Source organism: Lacerta agilis, chromosome 7, assembly GCF_009819535.1.
Source record: "Lacerta agilis isolate rLacAgi1 chromosome 7, rLacAgi1.pri, whole genome shotgun sequence".
Lineage (NCBI taxonomy): Eukaryota > Metazoa > Chordata > Lepidosauria > Squamata > Lacertidae > Lacerta > Lacerta agilis.
This window is the reverse complement of record NC_046318.1, coordinates 23,862,711-23,881,348: the sequence shown is the minus strand read 5'-3', so window position 1 is coordinate 23,881,348 and position 18,638 is coordinate 23,862,711. Positions and strand designations below refer to the sequence as shown.

General features: G+C 46.8%; 1 protein-coding gene across 2 annotated transcripts; it reads left to right on the top strand.

The window, feature by feature from the left end:
• The first annotated feature begins 2,241 nt into the window (after window positions 1-2,241).
• On the top strand, window positions 2,242-16,445 carry NRN1 (neuritin 1). Of its 2 annotated transcripts, none has more exons than XM_033154511.1 (3): window positions 2,242-2,497; window positions 7,464-7,608; window positions 15,488-16,445. In XM_033154511.1, exons 1-3 carry the CDS (start codon window positions 2,443-2,445, stop codon window positions 15,717-15,719), a joined length of 432 nt encoding a protein of 143 aa, XP_033010402.1. In that variant the 5' UTR covers window positions 2,242-2,442; the 3' UTR covers window positions 15,720-16,445. The 2 variants fall into 2 exon arrangements, with proteins under 2 accessions (XP_033010402.1, XP_033010403.1); XM_033154512.1 differs by lacking the exon at window positions 2,242-2,497 and adding an exon at window positions 6,374-6,434.
• Window positions 16,446-18,638: the final 2,193 nt, after the last annotated feature.

The window sequence follows — 18,638 nt, the reverse complement described above, 5'->3', positions numbered from 1 at the left end:
GGCTGCATCCTCTTCCTGCTCCCGAGAGAACTTCCTGTTGCTGCCCTGCACCACTTCCATGCCAGACAATTCCTCCAGCCCTTTGGGGAAGGAAGGGACAGGATGAAACCCGCTCCTTCACCCACCTGCCCACCTCTGTGGTTCACCTAGGCCGCATCATGCAGGAAGACAAGGGACCTGCTAAGCCAAACCTCAGAACGGCAGAGCTAGAGAGGGAGAAGCAGGCCCTTGTACTGATGTAAGGAGAGGCCTATTAAAATTCTGAGCAGGCACCAGATCCGGGACAAACCAGCTCTCCCCTCCTGCCACTTGCAGGTGACGTCATAGCTAAAAGAGTGTGGGGGAGGGGAGACTCCAGAATCCTCCTCCTCCTCCTCACTGCAGGGGATGGACTTGGTCAGATCCACCAAATGGCAGGCACCAGCCGCCCCCGCAGCTGCTGCGGAGAAGTGGGTGGGGGAGGGAGAGTGAGGGAGGGAGGCGGGAGAGGGGGATTCTACCGTGCTATCCCCACCTAGGCGAGGGAGGGAAGGACGGGCGGTTGCTCACGCTTGTGTTCCCCACCGCACCCCCGCACCCCCTCCCCTGTAGCTCCTCTCCATCTTTCTCTGCAAAGCTCCCCCCTCCCCTCCGTGATCCCCCTCCCCGAGGCACCTCTAGAAGCCTCACCTGATTATAAAACTCTGGCTACAGCTCTCATATTCTGCAGTGGTGCGGAGAGAGAGAGCGCGCTCTCACCACCAGCACGTCTTGTCCACATCAACACATTATCGCTAGCTTGCAACGCGATCAGACAGATAAGCACTCGAAATCCCCCCCTTTGATTTGTACACACGGGTGGGGGGGGGTGCGGGCACACAATTTTTTTGCGTCTCCAAGGGGAAGCCTTTTTTGGGAGACCCTAACCCTTAAAAAAAAAAGGAAGTTCGGGCGCGTCCTCCCACTCAATCCAGCGCGCAGGTTTACTCGGAACCGACTGAGACTGCAGTCCTATAGACCTCCACTCCCCCACCCCCGCCGCCCCCCCCCGAGGGTAAACCACACTGCGCTCAAGGGGGCACATTACTCCTGAATCGGCAGGCACTGTGGGTTTACTCTCGCTCAGGTGAACTGCCCTGACTGCAACTACCTGCCCCCCAGCTGTCCCCCACCCCCAGCAGGAGCGCAGCCAAGAGCGCAGGCACTACGACTGGTATTTCCCCACCTGGGCGCTGCTTTCCCGCATTACATAACCGGGCGGCGGCAGATGCAGCCTTTCAGAATTAGCCAGGGACACACGGACATGGATGAGAACCGGTAGATGCGTGGTGAGGCACGTTTGCGTATGTGGACACAAATAAACTTAGCTGGAGAGGGCGTTTTGCTTTCGGTACGGTGTGGTTCATCCCTAAGGGGGCCATCCGCCGCTTTCCTCTCTCCTTCCCCACGAATGCAAATGTTGCTCCATCTTTCCACTGAGCCCCACTGCACTATCAGGGCAATCGCTTGCCTGGCAGAAATATTCAGGGGCGCCGATCCCATCCCATCCCGTCCCCCACACCACCACCACCCACTGCGTTGCGCCCTTCTTGCGCCTGTTGCTCTCCTCCTGGGACCACCCTTTTCTCCATGCGCGCCTAATCCTTGGCCTGTTTGCTCGCCAGGAGACGGGCTGGACGGCGGTGATCGAGAGAGAGCGCCCCCTGCAAGTGTCTGGAGACTCGCCCGGCCAAGGGGAAAGCAAAGGTGGGACTGCAATAGGATGGGGAGAGCTTAGGGCCAAAGGGGCCTGGCTGGTCCTGGACAAGGCGAGAGGAGGGGGGCGGGTGCTGCTGCGCTTTGGCACCGGCCAAGGTGCGCCCCGAGGCCAACGCGCTCCCTAGAGGTCTTTCGGGGTCACTCGGAGCGCGGCGACTGCAAAAGGGGAAACCGTAATAGTCGAGAGGAGATGGGAAAGCTGGCTAAATCCAGTTTGCAATGTCTATAAATGGCGTTTCTCTCTTCCAAGGTGCACATTTTTTATTTTTGAAAAGAGAAAAAAATAATAATCACTCAGTGTCATCCCTCACGTCAGGGCTGTTTGTGGGCGTGAGGTTGTACTTCCTCCGCCCCCTCCTAATGGAGTGAACCATTCCTAGCTCTCCCTTCCCTCTCTCCTTCTCGGTCTGTTTCTGCCCCCTTTCCCTCGATCTCTCTTCTTCTTCTTCTCCAGCTCCGTGTGCGTGTCGGTGTGTTGTAAGAGGAGGAAAGAAAAAAAAAGGGGGGGGGGATAAAAATAAATAAAAAGAACAGGGCAGGGCAGAAAGGAAAGGAAAAGTCTCTCGGCTGCTCGGAACTTATTGGCAATGCCTGGGTTGCAACGGCCCCCCACATTTCCCCAAGTCACACTTTAAGGAAAGAAAGACAGGGAAGAGAAAGAGATACGAAAGATCTGCAGTCGCAAATGGTTGTACTCAATATAGGATGGGACTTAAGTTGAACGGCAGATACATTTCTCTGGTCCTCGCTGTGCAGCTAGGTAAGTGGACTCACACTTTCTTATGGAAGCAAGGGATGGTGGGGGGGGTGGATTTTTGAAAGGGGGGGGGGGTTGCCTTCAAATGCACCAAAGTATGCATGGAGAAAGTAAACAAAAAAAAATATGCAAAGCAACCCGTAATAGGAAAATTATTGCTGGCCAAAGATTGCTATTAACATGTGACAACAAGGCTCTGCAATACGAGGTCTGCAGCGCGGAATCTCTCTCTTCTCGTTTTTGTTTGAGAAAACAGTTTGCTGGTTGCTTCAAAATCTCGGTTTGTTACCCCCCCCCATTAGTTCCCTTCCCCCTGCCCAAAAAGACCCCTTCCTCAATTGCATTGCTGTGTTGCTTATTTCTTGCCCCAAATATATTCACGCACGCACGCGCACAAAAAAGCTTGCATCTCTGGAGGGCTGCATCCTATTTGTCCAAAGCTAAATTCATATCCGCCGCCCCCCCCCCACCAACCTCCGGGCCGAAAAATAATAAGGAAATAAATGGAGAGGGAAGAGAAATGAAGAGATTGGTACAAAACAATGTAATTCCACTACTTGGGAATCCGAATTGCAAAAGGGGAGAAATAAAACAAGAAAACCAAAAGGCAGTTCGAAGTTTCTGTCCCAACTGCAATCGTTTTACAAAAGTATACTGGAGAGGAGGAAGAGGGAGCATCTTTTACCAAAAGGTGAAGAAGGAAGGAGAAATCAAGGCGATCTTTGGCTAAGGTGGCTCGGGTTTTCTGAGCCTATCTCCCCAAAAGATTTGTTTTAAAATACTTATATTTGGACGGGGGTTTACTAAAAATAGCACGGACTCCATTCAACGTTGGGGAGGGGGACCTGGGGCTCGGTTTGTCCCTGGTTTTGTTTGATGTGCTTATTCAAGGGTCCTCGTTTGAATGTTGTTGGGAGTTTATGCCTCGGAGGTTCCTTGGAAGTTAGCATCACTTCGGGTTCTGCATTGAGCAGCATTTGGAGGCGAAACCTTCTTGTTTTGCTGCGGTGGTAGGAAAGGTAAATTCGACTGGCAGCTTAACTGGGAAGCGTGCCCTTCTACGTTTGTCATGGACGTAGATTTAAAGAACTGCAACCCTCCCCCCCTTTCGGAAACGCTCCCCTCTCCTCCAGTTCCCTGTCCCAAATCTGCAGGTCTCGGGTTTATTTCACTTTCTCTCGCTCTGTCGCCCGTCTCTGCAGCTTTTGAGAAATAGAGGCGGCTGGGGAACGGTGGGGGAAAGCGATCATTGTCGACTCCTGGAGTAATATTAATAATAATAATACAGACGAATAAATAATACGATCGTAAAAATAGAACCAAGAATGGAATTAATTGCGTGCAAAACCATCGTGTGTGTGTGTGTGTGTGTGTGTAAAGCTCCCCTAAGGTTAGAATTTCACTTCTGTGTGCATTTCCATATTAAGAAATAGCCTCTACCTCTATGTCCGGCTAAGGTTATTTTCCAGGAAGAGACACGGCATTGCCCTTGTCCTCGAAATGAATTTGTCCATTTGTTTCTTTCACCATTTGCAAGTCAGGATAGTTCTCTTGCAGGAATTAGGAAGGTTAGAATCGGGGAGGGACACGCATATGCAAATATATGTACCGGTATATACTCTGTGTGTGTGTGTGTGTGTGTGTGTGTGTGTGTGTGTGTGTGTGTGTGTTTGTATAGGAAAGGCAGCTATCGAGATGGACTGAAAAACAAAGCAGTCTTTCTGGGATCACTTTTCCCAGAAGGAATCAAAAGGTTTTGATCCCTTCCCCCTCACAACATGACCATTAGACAATCCAAAATCTTGCCTAGTGTTAGACAATAACATAACATTGGGCTTTGAACATCTGGATATCGTTTCCATTGGCAGAGTGCTGGAATTTGGGGTTGGAAATGGGAAATACTATGAGTTAAGGATGTGTGTGCGCTTCAGAATATATGCCCTCCTTTGCGTGTTGATCCTGCTGCCTCGAATGTGCCTGAAACGGGTGACCTTTTGGGGCAAAAAAAAGCTTGCTGAATAAGAGAAGGCAGGAAAAATAAGGGCTCCGGATGCTGGGGGGGAGATGAAGACGTTCTGATAAACAGAAACAGACCTGGGGGGTGCAAAAAGATTGCCCGCGCACACTCATACACACACATCTACACACGTGTCTGTGTGTCTGCCACGCATTCTTCACATCTACCGTTCTTTTAGCTTCATTTTTAAAAAAAAACAGCAAAAAGAGCCCAAATCACGTGTGCTATTTGTACGCCGTTGTGAATTAGGTTTTGTCAATCTTTCATAAGAGCAAACGACCCTACGTGATGGGTAAGAGAAGCGGGAAGGCGCTCTCCAAGGTGCTGATGGTTGTTCTAGCGGGACAGCAGGATGGTGGTCAGTCAGGAGCAAAATATTGTTTGCTACACGATCCCTTCTCTTCCTGTGGCAACCACGACCAGGTCAACTGAACAGGTGGGAGAGGAGAGGCGCTTATTGTTAGCACTCCTCCGGTTAGCATCGTCATTGCCACCCTTCACACTTGGTTGCAAGGGGGGCGGGTGAGGAAGACCGTCAAATACGTGGGCCGAAGACTTTCCTTTGGGAACATGCCCTTTCAGGATGCCTCAGCCGAGGAGAGACGGTTTTAAAACGCGAGGTGTGTGTGTGTGTGTGTGTGTGTGTGTGTGTGTGTGTGTGTTTAATAGGACGCGCTATACTCTGGGGATGGTCTCCTATGTGTGTTATTTGTTTGTAGGTTCCAGTGTGTGTGGCAGCCAATGTCTGCAGCCTCTGCGTGTTTTGACGTGCTGGGGAGTGGGTTAGAGAAGGAGGGAGGCGGTTACTAAATCAGGTTAGCCATAAATCAGTGGGAGGGAGGGAAGACGGGGGTTTCCACCGACACTCAGCTTTGTGGACAGGACCTCTTTTATTCCAGAACCGATCTCCCCTTAAACACACACACGCACAGACACGCACGCACGCGCACACCCCTTTAAATGGTTCGCTTCGATCCTCTCTAAGGGAGTAAAAAATAAATAAAAACTCTCTTTTCCACTTGCAATCTCTAATCTACGCTGTAAATGTCCCCGAGGCTGGGCAAGCGCACTAAACTCACGGCGGAGGGGAAATGGACATTTTCCATAACCCGCTTGCTTTGGGAGGCTGTGGCGTTGGGCAACGAGAGCCGCGGACGGTTTGCTCGGGATCAAGCCAGTGATCAATTAAACCAACAAGACGCTAATTCCCTTTCATTTGCTGCAGGATTGGTAGGGATATAGCCCCCGTATGCTCCTCGCTAGTCATCCACCTGCTCCTGCAAAGCCAGAGACATTGCTGCTGCGGCTGCTTTGATATATGCGATTTTGTGTGTGTGTGTGTGTGTGAGAGAGAGAGAGAGAGAGAGAGAGAGAGAGAGAGAGAGAGAGAGAGAGAGAGAGCGCAATGTAGTCAATTCACCAGCGCGCAGCAAAAATGACTCAACTACTCCCCACCCCGCTCACTCATACACTGACACACACGGGGAGGGGGTGAGGAAGAGCGTTGCAGTGATGAAGAGAGAGATTTCACCACCAGTGCAATATCTAGAACCATTATGATCGAAGAGCCTTTTGCCTTGGGTTGGGGATAGCTTCCCTTTGGGAAAGCGTAGAATGAACGAAGTCCTTCAGATTAGTAGGTGCCCCCCCCCTTGATTTGATGTCTGCTGCACCCAAAAGAGATGTCAGGAAGCCGTGTTCCACCCCCACCCCCCACCCCCCAAGGGAAGGGTGTCCAGGCTTCAGCCTTGCTGCAGATCTTTCAGAGCGACTTGGGGATTTCACTGCGAGAGGCAGAAGATGGATAGTGGAGAATCAGTGTCGATGATGTGTGTGGTGGATAGAGACAGCAGAACAGACGCTCTTGGGGTGGCGGGGGAGAAGTCAGCCAAGGCGAGTGGTGGAGAGATTAAATGAGACAGGGCGAGCCCAGAGGATGTTCTTCTGTCTCCACTTCAGTGGAAGAACCTGAATGGGGAAGTCGCGGATGTGGAGGAGGTGGGACCAAGAGTAAGGGATTAAGCATGCACCGAACATGTCAACCTCCCTTTAGGTTTTCATTGATGCAAGTTACACATTAATAGGAATTCACATGCGACTAAGCAACTCACTGTTCTCCCCAGCGCATTGCATTGCATCCGCTATATCGCATTTCCAAAGGGGGCGGGTCTGTGGGTGCCCGTTCTTGACACAATTCTCACCATGCAGCAGGGGAGAAAATAGTGGGGGAAGGTTTTCTTGCAGGAAACAATTTGTTGAAGAGAAGACCTACATGTATGCCTGGTGATTTCTATTCCAGACTCCCCCCCCCCCCAGCTCCATTTTTCACCATAAAATACCCACCAGCTTCAATTTTTGAAAGGTTCTGCAGATTGCTACAACCTACTTGAAGGTTAAGCATAATGATTATTAACTACCGCTAAACTGCTGGAATAAATTTGACGTTTTTTGAAGTTCACTTTTGCTTTTAAAAAGTAAGCGAATTTTAGAGAAACGGGGGAGGGGAGAGAAAGGTTTTTAACTCCACTCCAAATAATTCAAAACCGTGTATTTTTAAGAGGATATTATATATATATGGAACAACCTCCACAGAAATGAGGTTGCTATTATTATAAGTGATGCAATTGCATTTTATTTGTTTATTTAAGGGACACTTTAAAAAGAAGTGTCAAAAAACGATTTGATATGTGTGATCTCCATTTAAAATATATCCCCTCCAATTAAATGATCCTAAAAGGGAAAATAACTTTTGTTATGAGAACAAAGCAAAGCAGATCCTCTTCCAGCTTTGAGACATGTGTGCGCGCGCGTGTGTGTAGATGCGTGCGTAGATGAAGTGTAATGGATAGGATTGATCACAGTTCTCTGGAGTCGGAATTCAGGGTTGGGTATCGCGCGCTGTTTACCTTGCTAGGAGCTGTCCAGTTGACGTGGTGCTGATCTGTTCCCCAGCATACCTGGTGCAAGCAGTCAGAGCAGCGGGGAAGTGCGATGCGGTCTTTCAGGGCTTCTCGAACTGTGTACTCAAGATGGGCAATAAGATTGCCACCTACCCTCAAGACCTGGACGACAAGAGAAATCTCGAAACAATCTGCCGGTAGGTTCACATTTTCTTGTTATGGCTTTTCACGGTGATTTCCGCTTCTTTACTTTATAACACTGTATAAGTGTATGCGTGTGTTTTGCGGGGAGTGGGGCTTGACTTTTTGCTAAGATCTCTATGCTACTGTCTTGTGAACCTAAAGCTCTGTAGCCAGACAAAAGGCTACCAGCTTGCCAAAGGAGTTGTTCTTTCATGTGTAGTTTGCTTGCACGCTGCACAGGCTTAATCCTCAACAGACTGAAATGCTAAGCTAAGTATAACCATGCAAAGCACGCATGGATGTTGGGTGCAGTCTTCACCCTGTTAAAATAAATGGCATCAACCTCGTCGTTTTAATACCCCGATGTTAAGCTCCTAGAATTGAACGTAAAGTCCGTCAGAATTCAACGGGATTCGCTTTCAAATATGTGTGCATTTCATATCTCGTTTAAAGTCAGCGGGAAAACTCTGAGTATTTTAAAGGCTCTCACTAGGCCCTGTTACAATTAGGGGTTTTCAAATTATTGTTATTATTCTGTTACATTGTGCGATTGTTCTTTTATTTATATTCACGTCCCTGCCTGCTCAATTAATAGCGTCATGCACATAAAATGCGTAGGAACAACAGCTTTGCTTCTTACCCCCCCCCCCAAAAAAAATTGGTATTGTCCCTCTGAGGTTTGAAACGGTAGTTTTCAATGCCTGAGACAAGGCTTGCAGCAGAGGTGTCCGGCTCTATTGTCTCCTTAGTCCACTAGGAAGTGCTTTTAACGGAATGAGTTTGTTCTATCTGAAGGTATGATGAGGAATAGCTACCCAAAATGAGCGAAAGGGGGTGGATAATGCTTTAAAAGGCTCGCGAGGGCTGGTAAAGTTTTAGAATGTGATATAAATGCGATGTAATCTCACAGTGCATCGCACTATAATTTCCGTACAAATGTCTGCTTTGTCATGCCATGTGGTCACTTACTGTAGTGTTGTTTTGTGTGTGTAATGTAATGTAATACGGCCCATATTAAACTGAATCATGATAATGTTGTGTTGTGTTGGGATCCCCACCCCATCCGTTGCAAGAGTTGCTGCAGTTAAGGTTGCCATGTGGCCTCTTTTTCCAGGACACGTCCTCTATTTCAGGGGTAGCATCTGAGACAAATTGCATTCATTTCCTTTGAATAGCCCTCATAGCGTCCTTTTTTTGCCCTTCAAAATATGACAACCCAACTGTGCAGTACAGAGCGGGGATTCAAACCTAGATCTCCCTGTCCCAAGCCTCCTTATAGGACATCCCTTTAGAATTCATATTTTAAAACGAAGACATTAAAAAGTTTTTAATTGCAACTGAACAGCCTGGTGTGGTTTTGCAAGCCACTTTGGGAGCTCCGAAGGATGCAACTGGTCTTGTTTCCCGTGAGGGAACGAGAGAGATCATATTTCCACAGGGCAACCGAATCTAAATCCTAAACCAGTGGACAGGCTGTGTGCGTAAATCTGCCTTCCACCTACTCGCTGCTACGCAAAATTCGAAAACAATATTCCATTCTACCAAAATGTATTCAGTTGGGTTGTCCCATTCCAGTCCACTATTTAGATGGGAAGTTGACGCGCAGCCAAATCGTTTTCATGTTTCCTTGAGAGCTAGCCCCTCTCATTTTAACTGGACTTAACATCCAAGTAAGACTGTAATTATCATGTTCCACAGAATCAAATGAAATTTGTTTCCAACACCACGGTTGCAGCCTGACGCTTTAAACTGGTTTTGCTGGGAATGATACCATTGGATTTACTGGGATTTACTTCTGAAAAAGCCTGCCTATATAGAATCGGGCTGTAAACGTGCTGAGGCTTTCAAGTCTTGATGGCTTCTGCAAGGCTTAATTGGACACCGAAACTTAACTTGCTAGAAATAATAATAATAATAATAAAATCTGCTGAAGGCATTGGGACTAATTCCCTCTTAAATCCGAGTACCCATCGGCTTGAATCAAAAATTACTTCCTCTTGAATTGTGTGGGCGAGGATAAAAGCAGTTCAGATCAAACTGGGCTGTGTATCTACCTCAAAGGTAAATCCATTCATTTAGAAATTAGTGCTTTTGAAATCACTGTTTAGAACTGGATTGCATCTAGCGGTTTTATAGGTTTTATCTTTGTTAATAGGGGCGGAGGAACAGTGTAGTTGATTATAAAGATGGGAGCCGAAATTCCAAAGATAATTGCCCATTCTTCCCCTCTTCCTGCAAAATCCAACGTCCCACCTCGCAATATAATAGCGAGGAATTGCCTTTTGCTTTCTATTCCTTTCCTCAGGACATTTCGTTTGAATGACTGGCATTCCAGCTAGACCTCTATCTATACGAGACAACACAACAACAAAATACTCTGGTGTTGGCAGCAACATGGCGCGGTCCTGGTGGGGAGAAATAGAAAGATACCCCCCTCCCTCCAATCCTGAGAAACGCCAACCACCGCCCAGCCATCATAATGTACATTCAGCGGAGACATTCGCGCTGCCCCCGCGCGCAAGACGGCAACTCCTGCTTCCCAGCCGTGTGGAAACCTCCGTTGTTTCCGAGAAAATGTCTGCCTGGGATCCTGCTTGACAGAACAACTAGTTAGCTACAAAAATACAAAATAAGAGAGTTGCAGTATGCTTGGCGCGAGACAGAAAGGAAGTGGGGAGCAGGAGCAGGAGGTTGGAGGGAGAGGCGCCCCCACCAACACACACACACACACACACCCTTTGGCCTAGATTCTGGAGTCGGAACCCCTCGCAGCTCCACGGATCATGCGACTAGATTCTAGAGGTCGCCTCCTCTATCTCCCTCCCTCTCTCTCTCTCTCTCTCTCTCTCCCCCTCTCCCTCCCTCCCTTCTTCTCTGCGCTCTCTCTCTCTCTCTCTCTCTCTCTCTCGCCCTTGTGTGTGTATTGAAAGAAGCTCAGGGAAGATTTAGTTTTCCTTTGGGAGATGCAATTACGGCAGAAATACAGTAGAAGAGGCGCCCTCTCCAGCCTTCACGCCATCTCCACGCCTCATTATTTATTACAAATGCAGCCAGCGTTGGACTCCACGAGACCAGTCCCGAGTGCTCATAAATTAGAGTTTGCGCCACGTTTCCACGCACACACCGCCCCTTCCCCCCGCAAGCCATCCAGAGTAATAGCCAGCCTTAGCCAAAACGCCTACATTTGGCAACGGGGCGGGTTAGGGTGTTGCTGTTGGGTTTTGTTCGTTTTAAAATCCTTTGGAGCGGAGGAAAAGAACAAAAGAACCCTTATGTAGGCTCTTACCTGTGGATGCCGGCCTCGATTAGGACGCGTCACTCTGCTCTAGAAGGCAACTCAGCGGCACAGCTGGGACAGGTTGCTATTGTTTGTTCTGCAAAGAGGAATCGGTTCTAATCTTGGAACGGGGAGATGGTCAGCTTGCAAGTAGATTAGGTCGGGCGCGCAGGAGGTGTGTGCTCATTATGGCAAAGGAAAGGGGCATATTACATAACACACACAGGCAGAGCTGCGGAAAGGAATAGGGCTGCCTAATAAAAGCAGTCAGTGGAAAGAGCTTGTGGGTCAGAACTGCACGCTCTGGAGTCTGAAGAGATCTCATAGCATCAGATCACACCGAAATGTTCCAGCAATTCTGCCAGTGGTGGCAGAAAGGCACTCTGCACATGCTCCAAAGACACCCATCGTTTTGCGTGTCATAGAATTGTAGAGTTGGAAAGGGACCCCAAGGCTCTTCTAGTCCAACTCCTTGCAATGCAGGAATCTCAACTAAAACATCAATGCTTAAAACCCTGCAAGGAAGGAGAGTCCACAACCTCCCAAGGGAGACTGTTCCACTGTCCAACAGCTCTTGCTGTCAGATAGCTTTTCCTGGCGTTTAGTCATGTTCACAGTGAACCACCCTGGCACCGAGAGAAAACTTGAGGACTAAGCCATGGTGACTTCTAGCTCAAGTGAAGCCCACATTCGTGCCATTAATGACTGGTGGTGATTTGGTAGGTTCAGCCATTCACACGTTCAAGTATTGGGGCCATGGGGGAGGCGCACTCTGCCTCTATATGCACCAGCAGCCCCCAGAACAGGTCACACTGTTCACCCCAACCTCTTAAGAATAGTTGACGTTATTAAACATCTCTAGAAGAAGAAACAGCAGCAAGCAAGGATGCCATCATCCAGTTCACCAAAGAAGGCCAAAATGAAGGCACCCTACAGTGGTCTCTCTTCAGTTCATATAATCATAGAGTTGTAGAGTTGTAATGGATCCCAAAGGTCATCTGGTTCCAATGCAGAAATCTCTGCTAAAGCATCCATGACGATCCCAAACAGAAAGTAGGCACTGTGCTACAATTCCCAGTTTCTGCAGCCCATTTAATCTGCCAGCAACCTGATCCTAAGGACGACTAGCTTGGAACTTGGAATGAACTTCTACTGAGTTAGCATTGGCACTCATTCAAAGGCGCTATGGTTCCTTGCCCAATATATATATTCAGACAAAGGTGAAGGTTGGGGTAGGAAAGAGAATTGCTGCCAGCACCTTTGTGCAACCATTAAAATAGTCCGCCTAAATGTTCGTAAATATGGCACAGTTTGCCATGTAGATATTGCCATAAAACAGGTGGCAGCATTTACACACCAGGATCCTTCCAAAGCATTGCTTATGCCCGTGACTTAAGTGTTCTTGGAATGTGCCTACTGACCACCTTCCAATGAATGGAGCCATGCAACTGATAGCTGCTGGGCGACTTTGTAGGAGCTTTGTCGAAGATTTGCGGCTCTCCAGTAATTACTTGCATGTTACGTTACATCATGTTTTTGTGCAGAAATTATCCCTGTATCTTAATCAACCAAGCCGCATTTTGCTGCACTTGGACTTTACATGTGAAATCCCCTTGCTGTAAATGCATCATTATAATTCTGTTTGGGCATCAAGCTTTAAAGACCATACCTTTTTTGTGGGGGGGGACCACTTGTTATTGTTCTGTGCTTGCTTCCTTTGCCCCATTTTGCTAATGTAATTTGGACACTGACTGTGTGGGAAAGTTTTTATTATTATTTAAAATGCCCCTTTTAGGTCCTTTATGGGATATTTAGTTATTATTTTACCAGCTTCTTTCCCACCACCATAAACTTCCCCCAGTTCTTTAGAGGTGTATTTAGTGCAATCCAGACCAAATGATGCAATGCAGAAATATGTGGTTTCTGATTATTGTGTTTAGAATACTGAGGTTTAAGCACATTTCTACTCCTAGGGCTAATTAAACCCCAATTAAATTCTTGTTACACACACACACACACACACACTGGCTCTCATGTTATCACTGAAACTGGTTTCCCAGTGTGTGGAAGGGTATCAAGCTTTAATGCTAAGCACCTGTTTTCAGTATCAGGACTTAGCCCCAGAATATGTGAAGTAATAAATTACCTATTTATTTATTTGGATTTATCATTTACATTGACACCCACCCTTTCCTCCAAGGAGATTAGGACAGCTAACACGGTTCCCTTTCCCCCATTATATCCTCACAAGAACCCTCTGAGGTTAAAACAAAATTTAAAAAAATTAAAAATTCCTTCCAGTAGCACCTTAGAGACCATCTAAGTTTGTTCTTGGTATGAGCTTTCGTGTGTATGTACACTTCTTCAGGTAGCTGAGCATTAGTGATTTTTTTTACTTATTTATTTATTAATTAAATTTGTATACCACCTTTCATCCATAGATCTCAGGGCAGTTCGCAGCAATGATAGCCCAAGGTTACCCAGTGAGCTTCATAATACTGTAACAGATTCCCAAGAGAGGTGGTGGACTCCTTCCTTGGAGGTTTTTAAGCAGAGGTTAGATGGCCATCCATCATGGATGCTTTAGCTGAGATTCCTGCATTGCAGAGGGTTGTACTAGATGACCTTTGGGTCCATTAAAACTCTGAGACTCTACAATAATAATAAAATTATTATTATTGTGAACGCCCTCCCAGCAGATGTCAAGGAGGTAAATAACAATACAGTACAACAATACAACACATGAAGGGAAGTTTTCAATGTTCGATGTTTTATTGTGTTTTTATATCTGCTGGAAGCTGGCCAGAGTGGCTGGGACAACCCAGTCAGATAGGCGGGGTACAAATAATAACATCATCATCATAATTATTAGAACTTGAGTCCTCCAACCCTGAACCACAATTTCAATCCAATTGTAAATTAGGGCATAGTTTGTGATATGCTCATGAGAACTACTTTTTTAAATTCGGGAACGCAGCCCTGGTACATTAGAAATTATAAAGAAGACTGTCCCTTTGAGCCTATGCTGAGTCCGTTCCCATTGCAACTGGGGAATTACACCTCTCCACACACACACACACACCCCACATCCTGCTCCACTGGACACGCTTTAAGGGAGAGAGACTATCAGGGGCAGTGATTGCAAAGCCCCTTTTATTTCCTAAAATAAACATTGGGAGAGAGAACCTCAAGACATCTGCAAAGTGATTTTCTATCACGCCTACATATCCACAGCTCTGTGCTTGGAAGGCGGGGGAGATTCCAGGTGAGGAGACACTCATAGTGCAGCAGTGCTCTGCATGAAGAAGGTCCTTAGCTCAAACCCTGACATTCCCAGTTAAAAGAATCTACAGTGGTGCCTCGCAAGACGAAATTAATTCGTTCTGCGAGTGCTGTCGTATAGCGAAAATTTCGTCTTGCGAAGCACCAACGGGGGAAGAGCAGTTTGACGGGGGGGGGGTGGGAATCAGAGGTTTTTTTTGTCTTGCGAGGCAAGCCCATTGAAAAATTCGTCTTGCGAGACAGCCTTCCGCTAGCGAATGCCTTTCGTCTAGCGAGTTTTTCGTCTAACGAGGCATTCGTCTAGCGAGGCACCACTGTATTTGGATACAGGCTACTGGACTCGATGGACTCTTATGTTCTTAGCAGCAGAGGCTAAGAAAGGACTCTGCTGAGAAACTGAAATGCTACCAAGTCAGAGTAGATCTTCCTGAGCTGGCCTATGCGTTGAAAATGGGCTGAAACCCAGTGAAACAGATTTTAACTGATAGACTCATCCGTTAATGGACCCATCAATTAATCTATCAATAATGAATCTGCATGAGAATGCAATGTTTTTTGAAGCAAGAAGGTTATTCCACTGTAGTTTGACAATGCACACATGACATTGTTTTGTCAGAGCCATTCCTCCTATGGGGTGGGTGGGAATGTCTCTCTTACGGTGAGCTCTGCCACCTGCTCTTTGGGTAAGAACTTGTACCACAAATATTACTTTGTGTTTTTAAAATTCTGCTGTCCAATTATGGGGATGATATTGATCTAACATACTCATTGAGTAAACACCCAGTGCTGACAGGGAACTCGCTTTCTCCTCCTGTTCTGTAGCCAAGAAAGGCACTAATAATCCAAAGGCCGGCAAAGTAAACTTAGGGAGGGAAAGGAGCAGCTCAATGTAGTCAGAGCATGCTCAGTAGCCATGGAATGTTGACTGTTGTGGGTGGGAGGTAAAGAGTGGGTGGGATGGAGTATCCTGGGAAAGGGAATGGCTGGCTGGCAGGAATCACAGACGAACATAGGAAGCTACCATAAACTAAGTCCATCCAGCTCAGAGTTCCCTATGCTGGCAGCCAGCATCTCTCTTCACAGTGGTCCCTCCCAGCCCCACCTGCAGAGCAGATTCAGAGTGGATGCTCTGTCACTGAGCTTGGGCTCCTCCCTTGTCGCAGGTCCCACCTGTGCGAAGCTGAATGCTTAAGTCCTTATTTTGAGCCCCTCACTCCTATTAGAGATTAGGCCTGGAGGGAGGGAGGGCCTTGTGACAGCAGACCATTCCTGACCAACTTCTGTCCTGTGTCTTTTTTTCCTTCTCTCTCTTCCTCACCCCCTTCTGTGCTCAGGTACTGGGACGATTTCCATGCCTGCACCCTCACAGCCCTCACGGATTGCCAGGAAGGGGTGACAGACGTCTGGGAAAAACTGAAAGAGAAATCCAAAAAGCTTGACTACGAAGGCAACTTGTTTGTCCTGTGCAGCAAAACACAGCGGGCGGCTTCGTCGGTGGTGGCTTCTGCCTCCCCCTTGCTGCTGGTGGCTCTCTCGGTGGCCCTGGCGACGTACTTCTCCTTTTAGAAGGCCGCCCCCCTGCCCCGCACTTCGTGTAGAGCACGCCTGTCCACATGACAACGATGACGACGATGACGTTTCCTCCTCGCCCCGCCTCCTCTTCCTCCTACCCACCCACCCCACTGCTTCTTCTCTCTTTCTCCAGGAACTGGATTTACAGAGGGAAAGTCTCCATCTTTTTTGCTTTGGGGGAACGAGGGGAGGGAGAGATCTGTTGCGAATTCTCCATGATGCCCGCCATGACACCCGCCTGAGAAAGGCTTGGGGAGGAAAGAGAGAGAAAAGGGCCGCCACCAAGAACAGCCACCGCCACCACCGCTCTGACGACGACAAGCACGTTTTCTCTCTCTCTCTCTCTCTCTTGGCCTCCCTGGTTTCTTTTGCATTCTGATGATTTGCCAAATGGTACCAAATGGCAGGCCTCCAAGCCGGCCAACAGCCAAAATCGGACCTCAGCTTTATGCCTCTCTTCTTCTTCTTCTTCTTCTTCTTCTTCTTCTTCTTCTTCTTCTTCAGACCAAGGTCAACTGGAGCCCTTCTTTCTTGTGTGCAAAAAGAAATCTCAGGAACGGCCTTCGAGCCACCACCGAATACTCCTAATAAATAAATAAAAAAGCGTTAATAGGTAATAAGAGTAATAATAAAAATTGAATGCTACTAATGACACTGCTCGCAGCGACAAACGGAGGGGCTCTTCTGGGAAACATCGACGGGGAAGGATGAGTTGAGTGAGGAAATAAATGTAAAAGGAAAAGAAGAAGTGGGGGGACAAAAGAAAGGAAAGAGGGGGGAGGGGGAGAAGGGAACCGGAAATGGATACACCTTCGCTTGGCCACGTGTGGGAAGAAGCACTCGATGGTGAATTAACCCACAGACAGACGATCATCTTTCCTTGGGAACTCGTGTTTTGTTTTGTTTTCAAAGAATTTTTCCGGTCATTCCACTTTAAAGACGTAAGACTCCCCGCCCCCCTGCCCTTCCTGAAGGTGTGGCTTAGGGGGGCAGAGAGAGAAAGCGAAAGGACAACCGAACGAGGGGAAGCCAAGAGGGGCAAATTTTAAAAGGCGATTTCGCTGAAATGACCCAATGAATGCTGCTGAGTTTGCTGAGAGTTGAGCTTTACTTAAGAGTCAAGGCATATTTTTTTTCAATTGTCACTTTTCTTTTCCTTTCTTTTCTTCTTTTCTTTTCAAAGTTTCCCCCTCTTCTTTTTTAGGTGTTCCACCATTGCCGTACGATATCTTAACAGTGTAGATCACAGGGGGCGGGGGGGCAGGGGAGGGGGAACGTATACGTTAAGGTAAAAAAAAAAATTAAAATTAACACACAGCGTAATGGCTTTTTTGGGGGGAAGTATTAAAAGAGCCTTGATTTTAAAAGGGGGGGAAATGTAATTTAAGAAAGTTTATTATAAAGTCAATTCAGCAAAAAAAGTTATAAAAGATTTGCTACAAAGTATAGAAAAAGGTATAAAATAAAATTATTGTTTGAAATGAGGATGCAGTTTTATTTTTTAAGAAAAGGTGAATGTATATTATAATATATAATTTTTATTATTATTATAATAATAGTATATATAATATAGAATGATTATATTATATATAGTTATTGAAATGTGCTTTCTTCAAGTACATGAAGTAATGGTTTACTAGAGCCTAGCAAGACGCGGGGCAGGTTTTAAGAGGAGCAAGTGAGGAACGCGAGAATGCCGGATTCTCACATGCGACAAGAATTCTTGGTGTTAAGGGAATAAGAGTCACCCTGAAATCGATGAGATCAAAATGAAGGCTTAACTCTTGGGTACATACTGAGCTGTGTTGAGAGTGAAGCTGGTGGTGCTTTTTTGTGTGGAAATAAATGCAGAGCTTTGTTTACGTTTATGTTCAATATTTATCACTATAAGGTAGTTTGCTCTCCCTTTCTCGGAGTTCCGGGGGAGAGGGTTTATGGGTTCATCTCCAAACGTCCCTTGGCCCGTGGTTTATAAAAATGCTAAAAGAATGATGAAAAGCTACCTTCAAAAAGCTGTCTTCTTTTTGGGGGGATTTCTACAGCGAATCCTAAGCAGGCTTCTTTGGAAGCGCACCTCATTGAAAACAAAGGCTCCCACTTCCCGGGGGCGGGGTGTTAACCATTGGAGTGCCATGCTATCAGAGCCATAAGAGACAATGATCCCAAACGGATGCTCTGGGGGGGGGGGAGTCACCCGGTTTCCCTTCTCTAGACCTTTGAGACTCTATGTCGCTTTGGGCCCCCAATCCTTAACATTCTGATAAGATGGGAGGCGTGGGGTGAAGTGAGATCGCCGCCCTAGACTCAGTTACCTGAGAGTAACTCTCACTGAACTCATGAGGGCTTACTTCTGTGTCGGATGGCCCTTACGATCTACCCTTACGAGGGTAGAGCGTACTGTATATATCTATAGACAGACATAAGCTAACTGAAAGTAGATTGTCCACCCACCCGCCACTTAACAGTCTTCAGTAGCACTTAACAGCTCTAGTTATTGTGTATAATAAAGATTATATATATATGATACAATGTAATATAATATTATACAATTATAATATATAAGAAAAATGGCCTCAAAATACAAGGCTGCGTGGATGTGTGCGGTTAATATACCCACGAGCAGAGTTCACTGTGGTCAGTTTTGCTTCTAATCCTGGAAACGATCCCCCTGGATCTGTCGACAACACTAACAAATGGGGGTGGGGTGCGTATATATGTTGGTTTATTGTGGTCCTCTTTTTAAAAAGGCCATAAAATGGAAAATATATTATTGTATATTAAGTTTTTCTTATATACAGTATTAATGGTATAGAATACACAGTATTATAATGGTACACACACACACACACACACACAATGCTAGAGCTGTTAAGTGCTATTGAAGACTGTTAAGTGGCGCCCCGGGTGGATGGA